This window comes from Scyliorhinus canicula, chromosome 21 (genome assembly GCF_902713615.1).
Source record: "Scyliorhinus canicula chromosome 21, sScyCan1.1, whole genome shotgun sequence".
Taxonomy (NCBI): domain Eukaryota; kingdom Metazoa; phylum Chordata; class Chondrichthyes; order Carcharhiniformes; family Scyliorhinidae; genus Scyliorhinus; species Scyliorhinus canicula.
Genome location: NC_052166.1, coordinates 45,506,783 through 45,523,771, shown reverse-complemented (window position 1 = coordinate 45,523,771; position 16,989 = coordinate 45,506,783). Strand labels below are relative to the sequence as shown.

General features: G+C 40.4%; 1 protein-coding gene across 1 annotated transcript in view; it reads left to right on the top strand.

Moving 5' to 3' along the window:
* The window catches only part of LOC119955546 (proteasome subunit beta type-7-like), a 70,047-nt gene extending 53,853 nt beyond the window's left edge, over window positions 1-16,194 (top strand). The window contains exons 5-6 of the mRNA XM_038781822.1: window positions 11,659-11,810; window positions 15,930-16,194. Coding sequence (XP_038637750.1) covers window positions 11,659-11,810; window positions 15,930-16,041 — 264 coding nt within the window. The 3' untranslated portion in view covers window positions 16,042-16,194. The remainder of the gene's footprint in view (window positions 1-11,658; window positions 11,811-15,929) is intronic.
* The last annotated feature ends 795 nt before the right edge of the window (window positions 16,195-16,989 follow it).

The window sequence follows — 16,989 nt, the reverse complement described above, 5'->3', positions numbered from 1 at the left end:
GGGACTAATTCCAGAGTTAGACATTTAATTAAGAATAGGTTTGCTAAACTAGAAGCTTAATTTAAGTGGTGTTGGTGAAAGTGGTCAAAGATTTATGAATCAGCATATTGCTGCTGTTCTATCAGTGTTGATGCTCAGAAATGTTAGAATATAATAACACCACCTTCATTATTGTTTTCTGGTATCCTAAAGAAGTATCAATCTTGGACAAAAACATACATTTTTATGGATGGCATGAAAGTGAACAAAGGGAATAAATATTTTCCATTGTCTTCGAAATTTCCAACATTTAAGATTCCATCGGTAGAATAAATATGAATTTGTACACTTGGTCAGTTTTCAAAATATTTGCTAGTCAGATGCTCTAATTTTGAAGAAAAAGTCAAAAGGTGGTGATGAAATACCTTTTTATTTAAAGCTATAAAAGGCTTTCTTTAAAGGGTACATCTAAGTGTCTTCTTTCACTGCAGCACTTTTGGGTAGTTTGAGCCACTAATTTGGTTTTTGCCCTGAAAGTAAAGTATTTGTTTTGAAAGACCAGGGGCTGGATTCTCTGTATTGGAGACTAAGTCCCCACGCCGGCGTAAAAACGGTGGTCTTTTACGCCAGGAAAACTGGCATCAAAAGGTCACCGATTCCCCATTTTGCTGGGGGCTAGCAGGGAGGCAGTGGAGAGCTCGCAGCTCTAGCTGCCCATGCGGCCCACAGCACTTCCGGTTCAGAGGCCGCGCATGCCCGCGGACCTGGACCGCTAAACTAGTGCTCCCCATCGGGCGCTCGGGCGACATGGACGCCCGCCCACGTTGCCCCCTGCCTCGAAATGAAGCCCCTGATCCTTCCCCGACTGTGGTGGACCCGGACTGAGTCCGCAGCCAACACACGTGCTTCCCGGGCGGTGTGAGCACACATAACCCACGCCCTCAGGAATTCTGCCGGTTGGGGACAGGACATCGCAGGGCAGGCCTCAGGCAATGGCCTGAGGCGATGGATAATCGGTGTGACATACTCTAGGAGTACGCTGCTTTTCACGGGGCAGAGAATTAAGAAACCGGCGCCGCTTCCAATTGTGGTGCCAAAACGGATTCTCCGCCTTGTCGCCAAACACGATTTTAGCGTCGGAGGGGGGAAAATCCAGCCCCAGATTCTTGGAGGCAGCAAAATCCCTCACGACCATAGCAAAAGAAAACCGACTATTGGCCAATTATATTGAATTGTACTGCATTTGATACCTTATTTATATAGGAAATTAGAGCTGGTTGAATACATCACAAATCGGCCCCCATTTACCTAATAATAGTGCAAATTCCAGAGCTCAGTGCCACCAGAGATTTATTTCATATTTTGCTATCCTATCACTAAATAGTGGCAGAAAATGCAACATTAGCAACAACAATGATAGCAAGACTGTTCCAAAGCCACACCCCCACTTTTATTAACTATCATGGTTTCACAATGCCAGTTTTGTTACAATAGAAAATTGACTGAAGTGGAATGCATTTTTTTTTCAAATTCTTGAGGGAAGGCATTGAAAACTATTTTGCTGTTAACATGGTAGAAATTAACTAGGAAAACTTTTTTCCCTCTGAATTACACACACTTTAATCAATCTCATTTAGATCACATCTGTCAGACGGAAAATGGGAGAGTAATGACAGGCTGCATATGAATTCAGTGTTTGTTACTGACAGTGATCCAAACAGCCTGTGTGTGCCTGCCACAGGGCTCAGGTGTGGAAGTCCACAGGCTACGACCACCAGCTGACATTTTGAGTTTTAATGACTCCATAGAAAGGTGACCGCTTGCTGTGAGGTTTGCTTACCAGATCAAGACAGCAGGCAATGGAGATAAAGCAAGACTATTAGTGTCGTGGTGAATACTCTGACAAAGCAGTTTTTTTTAAAGTCTTGAGGCTTTTACTATTGTGTCATTATTTCAGTAGCTCTACTCTGTTCTGACTGTTTGGACAATTACACTGCATAACCTGGAGGAAACAAAATTGCCATTTCGTAAAGACTTCAGAATATATTAATTGTTGTTTCCCATAGGAGTACTTACCAGACCCATATTTTATTGAATTATGCAACATGGAGCCAGATTACAGAATGCATTATGTATATTTTAGTTTATTTTCAAGTCGCTTTGTCTTGAGATGTAAAGAATTTATGTCTAAATATTGACACATTGCTATCTGCATTATTTCTATTCTTGGTGGATGTTAGTGGTGACTTTGTGAATTAATCATGCTAAATTTCTGTCGATAATGTTTGTAACCAAGTCAGTGTTATTTGAAAGATATACTGCCAATGAATTTGGAATTACTGATCAAACCTATCTGCCCTAACACCCCTAGGGGTGGCAGATGTTAAATTTCCATTAAAAGTAACATACTTAATGTAAGAACAATGAGATCAATGGGGAAAAGTCATTGTGTTTGAATTCACAATCATAATATTTGATTTTTGTTCATAATAACTAAAAGTAACAATGAAAATCATTTGCTTAAAAATTTCAAGTAAGAAACCAAGGAATACTAAATTTTAAACATTCCCGACCTTGTATATAAATCTTGTTTTTTAATATAAGGATAAATGGCAGTTGAAAAACATTGCTAAAATAGATATCTAACATTTTTAATCATCGTAGGCGCTACAAAATCGTCAGGAGGAGGAAGTAATAGGAATTGTTTTACCAGTTTATACACATGTCGTGATTAAAGAACTCCTTAGTTTTACTACTTCAATACATAAGAATAACAATAAAAGTTTAAGTTCACAAGCCTATAAATACTGAAAACAACTTTTGCAATGAACTAAAATTCAATGTTCTTAGTCAAAAGTAAAATTGTTGCAGGATTGCCAATCGTAAAACATAATATTGGGATTATGAGCAGAATATTGAGCTCTTGAGATTAGTTTTCATTTAAATTAGTTTTTATTAAATAGCTACAGACCAGTGTTCAAACTGTTTTTCCAGGGACCCATTTTTACCAACCGGCCAACCTTCGGGACCCACGCCGGCCGACCTTCGCGACCCATGCCGGCCGACTTTCGCGGCTCACGCCGGCCGACCTGCGCGATCCACCATTTTCTCTTACCTTGTTTGCTGCTGACAAAAATGGAGGAAATGGTTTTGGGCCCCTTTGGCCCTCGTACACGCTCCTCCAATGGAACCTGTTGGTTGAAGGTGAAGCCTTCCGGTGTCGGAAAGTATGGAGTCTCCATCTGTCCAAAGTTCTGCATTTTTTTCCTGTAAAATTTTATCAAATAAAACCCACCCGAACTTGTAAAAAAAAATGAATAAAATAAATGAATTAAACCCCCCTGAACTTGTAAAACAAAAAGCTGTGACCCTTTTTAAAAAAAAACGCCACACTGTGCATTCGTGCCCGATCATCAGCGCGCATGCGCAGTGCAGCCGCAATTTCTTTGCATGTTCGTGGCCATTTTGAAGTCCGCTTGCAACCGCCGTTATTATCAGCCGGCTGTTGCACGCAGATTTGTGCGATCGGGAGCGCCACAGCGGACAGCTCCGTGACACTCCCGACACCCGCCTGCGACCCACCCGCGGGTCACGCCCCCGAGTTTGACAATGCTATAGACTAACAAAGCACTATCAAAGATTGGAGATAAAGTTCTATACTCCCATGGTTTGGATCTTTTAACCCACATGTACCTTTTAATTTGCATAAAAATGTAAATTGTTACTCCATTGTAAAAATATAACTTTCCATTAACTATAGTTTGTATAAACAATTGAGGATTTTCTACTTTTGATCCTACAGTTTAAACTAATTAAGAGTTGAACACAAATAATGCCCGATGATTTTGTAGATTAAATGCAAATTAAATATAAAAGCTTTTGTAGATTAAATTGAGTGCAAAAATCATGTAAAAAATTTATTCCAGTCTCTTGAGCACAAAAAATCAAAGCTGCCGAGCGCATGCAGTATTGAGGGAGTGCTGCATTGTTGGAAGTGTCTCTCTTGGATGCAACGTTAAATTGAGGCTCAAATCTCCTCTCTGGTGTAAAATATCCCATGGCACAATTTCAAAGAAGAGCAGGGAGTCATCCCCGATAACTTGGCCAATATTTGTCCCTCAGTCAGCATCACAAAAAGATTATCTGGTCATTATCACGCTGTTTGCAGGAACATACTGTGCACAAATTAGCTGGTGCATTTCTTACATTGCAACAGGGACCACAGTTCAAAGTACTTCATTGGTTGTAAAGCATCTTGAGACAAATGCTGCTATAGAAATGCAAGTCTTTTCCTTATAGTTTTAATTTTTAAAATGAGTTCAAATTATTGTTAGATTTTTATTTGTTTTAAATGGAAACATTTCTAGTAGCTAGCTTAGGGCTATCAAAGATGTTTACCTTGGAAGACAAAAAATCCTGATAAGAATGAAGTATATGTAGCAGTAGAAATGTTATTCTACGTTGTTCTTTCTTCCAACGACGATGTTTCTAAGATTCAAACACCTAACATTCAAACAATATGTTTTCATATGAAGAGGTTGTCTTCAAAACATATGATAAAATTCATCACTTGGTGATGGCTGCTTCAAATTCCAGATGCTTCAAATTGGTTGTTATTTGTGCACACAAATTTGTTGCTTCCAAGTTAGGAATTCTTGACAACAATGGGCTATTTTAAGGTCTAGACTCTTCCCTCGATAAGCTCCAATTCCTGTTGGTGTGCAGTTCCTCAGATAATGAGCACAGATGCAATATATAGCTGTCAGAAATTAATTTGTATAATCTCAGATCGTATGACCAGGAACAGAACCTACATGAGGTTCCGTACTGCAGCAATATATAAATCACTTTCTAAACTGACAATGCTTAGAGTGCCTCCTTGTATTAAATGCAGCAGATTGGCAATGTTATAAATATTTTATCAAACACAGTTGTTGATTTGCAGTACATGCTGAGATTTTTATTTATTTCACAGTGTTAAATCCTTTGGTACATTCTGAAAGTGGCTATTAGTGGTCAATTTAATGACTTTTGGTGTTGCTTAAGCTTGCTGTGCACTGTGATACAGCTGGGGTGACCGTTACATGTCTGGTGTAGACCTTTTCACACTTTCCGCAAGTGCTGCTCATTTGTCATCTGGCAGTAAATCGAGCTGCACATAAGAGCCCAGGGACACATTCTGTGATGGTCTGATGGAGGTGAACAGATAGTGCTGTAAAGGCTGCTTGTCACAGATGACTTGTGTTGTAGAGCATCATTCTGTGCAGGCTCCTTTAAGGTAAAACACTTAAACTCTCGGGGATGAGATACTGAAAGTAAGTTATTGTAAGCAATTGTGTGTTTTCATTGTGTATTAAGTTAGTGATGTTAATAACTGTAATTGCCAGTGTGTGCAGTTGATCTTGAAAGTTGTTCAAGTATGTTTGATCTCTGTGCTGAAAGCTGAAGGAATTTGCTTTCGATTTAGAAATTGGATTTCACTGGTCGTTAAAACATTTTAGAAAAAATCTGAAGAAATTGCAGCTGAAGATTTCCATTTAGAATTGACTTTCAGACGGGAATGAAAATGGGCATCTAAAATAGTTCATGTAGCTGCATCATGGCTGCCCGTGCAAAAGATTTAAAAAAAAAAAATTATGCCATTATTTTTCCACACCAGTCGATTCCAAAAGCACATCCGTCTCTATTAAAAATCTTGTTTATATGCAGCTGTGGTGTATGTGATTTTAGTAAGCCTGTAACTTTGCTGCTTGATCCAGTTAATCCTAAAATGGCACAAAACCAATTAAGATTGTTGGGGGTTGGGGAGGGGGAGAGGGAGAGAAATCAACTTCCTTTCAGCTGTGGTGACATTTCCTCTCCCCACCCAATGACAAATGTACATTTCCTTAAAATAGACTTCAAAACATTTAAGAATTCTGGGGGGGAATTTTGCTACAGTTATCCTCACTCCAACCTCCAGAGGGCGAGTACTAACGGTAGTGAATGAAGAGAACAGATCGAAAAGAAAGGAGTAATACAGTCTCGGAGGCATCCCAGGGCAGCTTGTCCAAGGAGATGGAGATCTTTTCATTTGTCCCCTGTATGCTGAGTGCCAGTGAGACGAACACACAATCCATAATTCTGGCAAAACCTCCTCAATCCTCAAATGTTTGTGTTAGAAGATGCACAGAGCGGTACCAACAGAACCAGCCCAGCCTCAACCTTCCAACCCTCAAACCCGCAACCTTTAGTGCCTTTTGTTGTCCTGATGGATAAATGAAGCCTGTAAGAGACAGCTGCGAGTATGCGGAAAAACAAACTGGCGGCATCAGCTCAGTGGAGGCAACTTCTCTGGAAAAACATGCTTCAAGCCTTAAAGTACCCATGAGCAATGTCAGAGGAGATCTACTTTACATTTTCTAGCTTTACGAGCAAGGCTGCACTGGAATTTTCAAGACTTTTTAAAAATCCTTATTGAACCAGATATTTTTTTTCCAGGTTCATCAGAATAAATTAGGATTCTCCGCCACGCCACATTTCTATTTCACCTCACGGAGGGATGCTCCATTACGCCGGCCAGTCAATGAGGTTTCCCATTGTGGAGCAGCCCCACGCCGTCGGAATACCCCCGGGCTGCTGGCAAAAGGAGCATCCCACCGACGGAGAATCCAGCCCATATTTCTGAATAATTGATTGATATCAGGGGCCATCAACAATAATTGTGCACTTAAGCAGTTAACATTGTGTTTAAAATAGTGCACCACCATGATATATTTTTATTTGGTCTCAATATGCACTTAATAAGAATTTATTTTGCACAGCCTTCTGTAATTGGAAACCTGAATTGTTCCTACTTGTTCCTGGACTGAGTATTGAAGCGATCTTAATTGTTGACACTCTGTTATGGGCCCTCCAGTGGTGGAATGGCTGAAGATTACAATCTCTTATGGAGTAGTTGAAGGATAAACATAGGCAGTAGACCAAAATTTCAAGACTAGAAGATTGTATCTGACCTATAGGGCTGGAGAAAGCTAGTGTTTGAAACAAACCTGTTGGACTTTAACCTGGCGTTGTAAGACTTCTTACTGTGCTCACCCCAGTCCAACGCCGGCATCTCCACATGATGGCTATCCAAGACAAAGCAGTCCACTTGATCGTCACTCTTTCCAACATTTTAAACACTCTCTTCCCTCCATCACTAATGCACAGTGGCAGCAATGTATACAAATTACGAGGTGCGTTACAGGAGCTCAACCAGGCTCTTTTGACGGCATCTTCCTAACCACAATTTCTTATCAGCTAGAAGAGCCAGGTTGGCAGTGCATCAGAGCATCAACAGCAAGTTCCCCTGCAAGCCACACACTATCCTGACTTAAAACCATATCACCGTTCCTTCGCTGTCGCTGGACCAAAATTTTGGAATCCCTCCCTAACAGCATTGTGGGTGTACAATGTCACATGGACTGCAGCAGTTAAAGAGGATGGATCACCGCCACCACATCAAAGGCAATTAAGAATGAGCAGCAATTGCTCGCCTAACCAATGAAAGTGAAAGTGAAAATCGCTTATTGTCACGAGTAGGCTTCGAATGAAGTTACTGTGAAAAGCCCCTAGTCGCCACATTCCGGCGCCTGTTCGGGGAGGCTGTTACGGGAATTGAACTGTGATGCTGGCCCGCTTGGTCTGCTTTCAAAGCCAGTGATTTAATACCCCATGAAAGGTTTAAATAAAAAAATGCAAGCTGTAAAGTTCTCCACGTGCTGGAATTTTGTCAGAATGGAAATGGGAGGTTGACAATGGGAGTGTTACGGGGGAACCATCGGTTCGTCCCAGGGAGCATTGATGGCGGATTTCTGGACTGGCACAGGGCAGGGGTTAGGAGGTTGAGGGACCTGTTTGTGGAGGGGAGGTTCGCGAGCTTGGGGGAGTTAGAGGGGAAGTTTGGGCTCCCCCCGGGGAACATGTTTAGGTACATGCAGGCGAGGGCGTTTGCCAGGCAGCAGGTGGAGGGGTTCCCCTTGCTGCCCCCACGAGGGCTGCGGGATCGGTTGCTCTCGGGGGTGTGGGTTGGAGGAGGGAGGATTTTGGACATATACCGGGTAATGCAGGAGGTAGATGAGGCCTCGATGGAGGAACTGAAGGGTAAATGGGAAGAGGAGCTGGGTCAGGAGATTGAGGAGGGGACGTGGGCGGATGCCCTGGAGAGAGTGAATTCCTCCTCTTCCTGTGCGAGGCTTAGCCTCATACAGTTCAAGGTGCTGCATAGGGCCCACATGACTGGGACGAGGATGAGTAGGTTTTTTGGGGGCGAGGACTGGTGTGCTAGGTGCTCTGGGAGCCCAGCGAACCACGCCCGTATGTTTTGGGCGTGCCCAGCGCTGGGGGAGTTTTGGAAGTGGGTAGCAAGGACGGTGTCGAGGGTGGTGGGATCCAGGGTCAAGCCAGGCTGGGGACTCGCAATGTTTGGGGTTGCAGTGGAGCCGGGAGTCTAGGAGGAGAAAGAGGCCGGTGTTCTGGCCTTTGCGTCCCTAGTAGCCCGGCGGAGGATTCTTCTTCAGTGGAAGGATGCGAGACCCCCAAGCGTGGAGGCCTGGATCAATGATATGGCGGGGTTCATCAAATTGGAGAAGGTGAAATTCGCCCTGAGGGGATCAGTACAAGGGTTGTTTAGGCGGTGGCAGCCTTTCCTGGACTTCCTGGCGGAACGGTAGGGAAATAGACCGGCAGCAGCAGCAACCCAGGGGGGGAGGGAGGGGGGGGTTTGGATCGGGGGGGCGAGAACTGTGTACATGGGTCTGTGGGATGTGGTGGGTGCTATCTCTTTCCCTTTTGTTGTTGGGTGTTCTTTTGTTTTTCTTTTGTTTGTAGTTGCTGTTGAAGTTGGGTGGGAATTATTCTTGGGGTGTTACCGCGGTTGTCTTGTTAATAGAGTTGAGTTGTTTATATTTTGTAAAAATTTCAATAAAAATTATTTAAAAAAAAAGACAATGGGAGTGTTGAAGAGATAAAACCGTGCAGCAACAAAATAAGAGGATTTCAACAGTAATGTTAGCAAGTAGAAGTGTATGTCAGTGATGATATTGAAGTGGAAGTAAGCAGCCTTGATTATTGAGCTGGTATGTGGTATAATGCTCACATGATTAATAAATTCCTTTTCTTTTATTTCCTACTTTTAGTTTTATCGATTTCCCTCACAGTCACCGTGAAGTTGTCTCTTTCTAAAGAAAGCAATCCAAAATTCAAAACCTGTCCTTACAATTTGGTTTAATGGATGCCTTGTACAGTTTTGATTTCTAAAATGCAGATTCTGCTAATTGCCAGTGGCTCATGTTTGCAGCAAATATCAATACTGATGGTTTAGAGTTTAACATCCCCTAACGGACTCACTCAAAATGTACATGAAATTCAATCTAAAGTAAATGTATGTGCTAGTATCCTTATTGGTTAGCTGAATGCTTTTTTAAAATTCGGTTTGGAAAAAGATCTGTAATACAAAGAAAAAAGGCAACATCTGCAAAATCGTGAGGTTCAATCATTTAAAGTATTGTGTGCCCCTGAACAAATCTCTCAAATGATAAAAGAATTAGAGTATGAATGCTTCTAATAAGTACCACATGTATTGTGCAGGTCACAAGATAATGCATGTGATGCAGGGGGAATCAGCTTGATTGGTGTTGAGATAGTTTTTCGGATTCTCCTCCGATTCACTTGAGCATTGTGTGCACGCAGTAGCTGCATTACCTTTTCAGTGGTCTTTCTGCAGAATACAAAGCCATGCACTATTAGTTCATGTGTGCTATCCAGTCTTTTTTTGGTCAATACAAAGGCAGAAATACGTTTGAATGTGACTTGTGACTTTTTGTACGAGACAGTATTGAGAGTTATCCAGTAATTTGTGCAAACAAGAAGTTAATGAGCTCAATTTAATTTCTATACCTTTTTTTTTCTTTTAACTTCCTACTTTGACTTCCAGACATGCCGTCGCAAAACATTTAGTAGGTTGCACTGATGTTAACAGTGTTAAATCTACAGTGAGCAGATTCACTTCATTGGCAAAAAAGTAATTAAGATAGTGCAGTTTTCTCAACACACACATGCAGTCCTGCATATGCTATGTTGGTGAAAAATAATAGGCAAAATGTCAGTACTTAATGTAAAATAATTGCAATAAGAAAGCAAGTTATGCATGTCAACTCATTTCTGTAGTTCTCCCAATAGAGGGAGCTATTGCTGTTTAATTGTGATATGGAGTAAAATGTTGCACTAAGGATATGAAATGGCAAGTCTTGGAATAATAGCTAACAGGAAAACTCCAGTTACATTTTACAAAGAACCTCAAATTATCCTTCAGTCCAACCCCCAGTTGATGTTATAACTGATCGGGAAGAGCCCTCAAAAGACCGTAACTTTCACTGTAATGAAACATAGAGGATCAAAGTCATAAGATTCAATTGGATTATGGTACGATATTCCTTTACTCCCCCCTTAGCTTAACAATTGCACACTGAGTTTAAGATAAACACCGATTACAAAGTACATCTTAGATTACCATGGTCTCATGAACACACAAAAGTCCCTTTTAAGTACACAAAATGACTGTGGTTAGACACACTCCTATCTGAGCCCCAGTGAATGTCTGTGGTTTCTCCTCAAAATCCCCTCCAAATGATTCTTATACCGCCAGCCACCTTGTCTCACTGAACTCCGGCATCCACACGAGTGATTTCAAATTCACTTTCAAATCTTTTAAATTCTACTTTCTCTCCGTTACTTCCATCAAGGTTTCACTTTCCCATTTTACACCAGTCCCTTCAGGTTTCCTTGGTCTTAAAGGCTTTTACATGAGCTCCGAGGTCCAGCCATTGATTTCTATAATTATTTCAAATAATGTCTCCCAAACTAGTAATTTCTCTCAAACCTTACCATTATCGCAGATATCTTTCTGGACTCTCTCAATCCAATGTCTTTTCGACTCTGTGACTTTACTGAGCAGTAATCTGTTGTGGTTCCCAGTTTCCTCTGTTCTGTAAACTCCAGACTTCTTGGAAACTTTTCTTTATTTCTCTAGTACCCTTAACTAGCTGGACTTGGATTTCCAGCATCTGTTTTCTTCAGCATTACTCCATAGTATGACATTTCTTCTAGCAAGGCAGAGAGAGACATTCCCTCTTGCCTTCTAAACCAGTTGCTTCTAGCAGACCTGTGAGATTTGCCATCTCTATCACTGCCTTTCTCCAACTGCAATCAAATTTGCTAACTAAAAATTAAAAGCTTCTCTACCTTGCAAGGCCCCAGTTGCTAAGTAGCCACTATTGGTTTATTTGCCCTTATGCATTGCCCCTCTAAGCACAATAGAATCACTGTTGGAACTTAAACTTTCTCCCATATATACCAACACCACGTCCAGCATAGATTTATCCTTCCAGGCACAGAAACATTAAATTAAACCCAATTAAAACTGTGCCTTATTTATAACGTTTACCAATACAAATATAAATCCTTACCTTTTTGTTTTCCTAATAATACTGTCTGAAATTAGGTCTTCGAAACTAAAGACAAATCAGTTTATCCTTAAATTATAATCCAACACATATGTGTGCATAGATGTTTTAATATTTAACAATTTCCAAATTATTTTAAATTTCTCTCTTCATTCACTCAATTTGACAAGACATATCTATAAAACTTTCCTAATAGGAAGAAGAAGCTAAGCAACTTGTACGAGATGCCATTGCTGCGGGTATATTCAGTGATCTTGGGTCAGGAAGTAACATCGATTTGTGTGTGATAATGAAGAATAAGTTGGACTACTTAAGACCTTTTGATATCGCCAATAAAAAAGGTGTACGGTAAGCAACTTTTAATTTTCTTTTGCACTATACTTCTTTTACTCCTTGGAAATTCTACAATCTAAAATTGTATAGCAATGATGCAATGCTAGGTGATGGACATGGGTTAGACCTCTAGTTTCTTTGTATAATGATTTCTGGGTGTTTTTTGGACGACTGGGAATCTTTCTTGTGGGGAAGTGGTGTCAGAATGGGCGCAGGTGTGAAATGTGGTAGGAAGGACCGAGACAATAATTGACAGAAGGCTATCTACGCAGTCTTCTAAACATAAAATGTCCAAGTGTGCCTTTGTCGAGGCTTAACAAGAAGCAGACTTACAAAAGAGGATGAAATCTCACTGAATTGACTGTATTAAATGTAGATAATTTTGTTAAGTGGGAAAATTGTAGAAATACTATTACCATTTGTAAAACATCTAATGGTCAGATTCCTCAAGGTAAATATAAACACTTTCATATAAAACACTCTGTCTCATTTAAGTGGGAAAAGAGGAGGAAGACATTGTAATGTAAAAATTCAACCTGAACGATTACAGGTTTGATACTTGATGCACAAATGGAAAATTTGAAACTCTCCAGTGTGTGATTGTGGTAATTCATAACAGATCATGAGTATGCCCTAGTGGCGCAATCGGTTAGCACACTGTACCTGAACAGATCATGGAACATATAACATCTCCATGCCTGATTCATAAATATGAATGATGTAGCGATGCTGGCGTTGGACTGGGGTGAGCACAGCACAGTAAGAAGTCTTACAACACCAGGATTAAATCCAACAGATTTGTTTCGAATCTCTAGCTTTCGGAGCGCTGCTCCTTCCTCGGGTGAATGAAGAGGTGGGTTCCAGAAACATATATATAGACAAAGTCAAAGATGCAATAGGATACTTTGAATGCGAGTCTTTGCAAGTAATTAAGTCTACAGGTCCAGACGGAGAAACTGGAGAGAGTGATAATCACAAGTTAAAGAGGTGTGAATTGTCTCAAGCCGGGACAGTTAAATATGAAGGAAGAATCACAGCGATGCACTTTACTTCTGGTGCAATTATCTGGGTTAATCGCCTAAATGTAAAATTAGAGCTGTTGCTCTACGTCAGCCAGAAGAAGAGTTGGAGAGCTTGAAAGACAACCCAGCGAGCCGGGACCATACAGGTTAAGAAGGTTTCAGATTTTATACAAACGTAAAATATTGCACATGCTGGAAATACTCAGTAGGCCAGGCAGCATCTATGGAAAGAGAAATGGCTAACGTTTCAGGTCAGTGACTTTGTGTCCGAATACATTTTCAGATTTAGTCCCTAGCCTGTGCTGACTTTTTAAAAATAAATTTAGGGTACCCAATTATTTATTTTTCCAATTAAGGGGCAATTTAGCATGGCCAATACTCCTAGCCTCCACATCTTTGGGTTGTGGGGGTGAGACCCATGCAGGCACTGGGAGAATGTGCAATCTCCACATGGAGAGTGACCCGAGGCGGGGGATCGAACCTGGGTCCTCGGTGCCGTGAGGCAGCTGCGCCACCATGCTGGCCTAGCCTGTGCTGACTTAGCTAATCAAAGTCTGAATGGCCACAAAAATACTGTAATTGGGCTGGGTTGCAGAAGAGAAAATTGACCAGAATTTCTACACCTGATTTTGGCATTTGCGGACATAGGTTAAGGAAAATCAGTCTTAGCTGTTATGCTCTCTGGACCTCCTCCACTCTGCACGTCATCCATTCAAACTTTAAAACAATGTTCTTGCATTCCGTATTGGAACCTAAATAATAGTCACTTGTGTGAGATATTGCTAGATACCTGACGCCCACAGGACCATATCCATCCTGTAAACTGAAGCTTTTGGTCAATGAGGAGGGAGAACAGATGTCAACACTTAGCTTGGAAAGTGAATAAACACATTCTGATTTTATGATGCCTTGTGTTTGGCAATAACTTGTAAGTACTGTAGCCAATAGATATGCAACAGATCAACCAATGAGTCTTCGGAAACATCATATGAAAATGAAATGAATGAAAAATGAAAATCATGTTTGCAGTAATTAATTGGTTCAGAGATGTATCTCAGAATTAAGATTTTGAATTTTTGAGCATGGAAAAACTAATTACTTTCTAAATCAGCTTTGAAGAAGAGTCACACAGGCACAAAACGTTAACTCTGTTTCTCTCTCCACATATGCTGCCAAACTTGCTGAGTTCCCCTAGCATTTTCTATTTTTATTTCAGATTTTCAGCATCCATAGTGTCTTGCTTTTACTTTTTAATGAACAGATTTTATTGTATCTGGACTAGAACAGAAAGTGTAATTAAATGATAACAAAGGTTGTCACTAATTGTGCTGCTGTAGGACACTAGCTCATTAACTTCATATATATTTAGTTTCTTTTTCTGACAATATTTTCTCTCTGTCTTCTTCCGCACTCCTTCTCTCCTATGGGTGTTGATTCATGCTGTGATACAATCCTATAATCAGCAATGGTCCCTGGTACTTTGTCAGAGTGGTTATTTTAAATGGAGGTTTTTTGTGAAGGCAATGATTTGTTTTGACCATGGCAAACATCGCAGTCAATCTTATTCACATATATTTTTCAACTGATGTACTGAAAACTTATTAGGAGAGGAACCTGGATGACTTTTTCCCACTTGTAATAACCACACTGTTACACTAGCTGAGATCATCTGCCGCAGTACAGATAACAGATTTGTTCTGGAATCTTTCTTTTCTCACAAGAACCACTGACTCATCAATGTGGCACATGTGAATTTTTTTTTTGGTTGAGTTTACATTGGTGATTAATACAGGAAGAAGTGTTCCATTTTATGTCAGTGTAATATTTTTGTATCAACAAAATACTTTCAATCCTCTGTGCATCATGCAAACATTTATTCACTCTACTCAATTTTCAGTGAAATTTCTTTCATTTAGAAGATATATTCAATTTACAAAACCCATTTCTGAAATGTCAAAGAGCTGCTAGTATCTGCCCTTCCCATTTATCTGCCAGATTTGTCACTCGAGAAAGCCTTGTATAAGACACCAGTTTATTACGTAGCCCACTAATCCAATCTCCTCTCAGCAAATCAACCTCAGACCAAGAAACATTAAATCTATATTGTTTGATCTCTGGCTGCACATAAAATCACACCACAGAGAGGAAGGCCATTCAGCTGATGATGCCTTTGCCAGATCTTTGAAAGCGTTATCCAGTTAGTCCCATTCCCCTGCTTATTTTCCTTTCGAATGCTGCCATTGAATCTGCTTCCACCACCCTTTCAGGCAGTGCCTTCCAAATCATCAGAATTCGCTGTTTATGGAAAAACTTGCTGCTCACAACCCACTGCTAGTTCTTTTGCCAGTTACCTTAAAATATGTGTCTTGTTACCAATCCTGCCAGTGGAAAGTGTTCACCTCCATGTACTCAATTAAAACCTCGTGGAGGTTTTCGCACTGCTGTTAAATCTCTGAACATCAGGAGAATGCTCCCAGCTTCTGCAGTCTCTCCACTTGACTGAAAACCCTCATCCCTGGTTCTGTTGACATATACCAGCACAGGAACATAGGACTTTGGAGCAGGGGTAGGCCATTCAGCCCTTCGAGCCTGCTCCACCATTCACCACCTGGTTGTGAACTCAGCTCCACATTCCTGAACACTTGGCTCCCATGTCTAGCAAAAATCTATCTAACTAGGCCTTGAATAAATTTAAAGATACAGCCTGCACTACCTTCTGGGGAAGAGAATTCCACACCATAATGACCCTCTGAGAAACAATTTCTCCTCATCTCTGTCTTAAAAGGGGGACGTCTTTATTTTTAAACTATGCCTCAAAGTTCTAGGTTCCACCAATAGGTTATTTTTAAGACTGGCAAACCATGGTATTGTTTTCAGCAAATAATTTTGTACAGGGAGAAAATTGAGGCAACTGAAACCAATTGTGCACATCCATATTGTGAAACCAATTGTGCACTACATACTTTAACTTAACAAAAATTTAACAAAAATTCACACATACTGTTATGCCAACGAGAGGATGACTTAGGGAAGAAAGGTCCCATTACCGGGAAAGTTTTTGTTTCTCTGCTGTAGGTTGTCACAGTATTTTCCATCGTTTTTGTCTCACCAGGCAAGGCAACTACAAGTACAGGAGGGGGATAACGGGATTCCTAACGGAAAAGGTTACTCCGCTGGAACTCAATGTTGTGGAGGAAGTTGTTCACGTAATGGACACATCCTGAAAAATCTGACCCCTTTTTCTACCTCCTTCATGTGGATGTACATTAAAGCTCTAGCAGGTGTCTGTACATTGAAATAAGTGAAATGTGTATACTGGAGACCGGTTCAATTTTTACAAATAAAGTTGGTCTCCACGATTTCTTTAACATCCACAATAAGTTGTGTGTTATTTAAATTTACCAGGAAATATTCCCTGTTTGTATGTATAACAGTAGCTTTGTCTCGTTTCTACAAAACCCTTTATTCTGCAAGTATCTGGTTATGACTGTGCAAGTCCGGCTGGGTGAAAAGATCAGTCAATATCGGGTCTAAATTAGAGTGTCAAAAGTTCGGTTTGCATTAAATTTGACATTGTTGTTGTCTTAGCCATTGAGTGGCTATTTGGTTAGCGCAGCAACTTGAATTGTTTATACAATGAAAATGTTTCTCTTCTGTACAGTCACCATTTATTAGATATTACACTGCACACATAAGGTCACTCTGCCAATTAAATAATGAGCAAATTGGTAGTCCATTGATAACTGGCAATTGCAGTACAAATCAAATATCAACATGTTGATTAGTCCAAAGCAAATCCTATCAGATTAGTATGAAAATCCACACTTGCAGATATACATACAACTTTGTTTGCAGCAACGAAATGTAACTACTGACCTGTTTTGTACCTTTTTTTCATTTCCTCTGCAACCTGCAGTGCTCAGTTACAGTTCATGTAAAATTACTATTGGGTGACACAGGTTTTGTTTTTATTGTGGCACGCATCTGATTTCATTATCTTGTTGTTGATATGCCAACAGATTCTGCGACTCTGCCATCATCTGTTTTATTTGGGGGTTTATATTATTTAACTTAACAAATATGATGTACATATTAATAATTAATTATGATCAATTGTTGAAGCAGATTAAATGTATATGTCACGGTGGGAGAGTAAACCTATCCATTAGTCA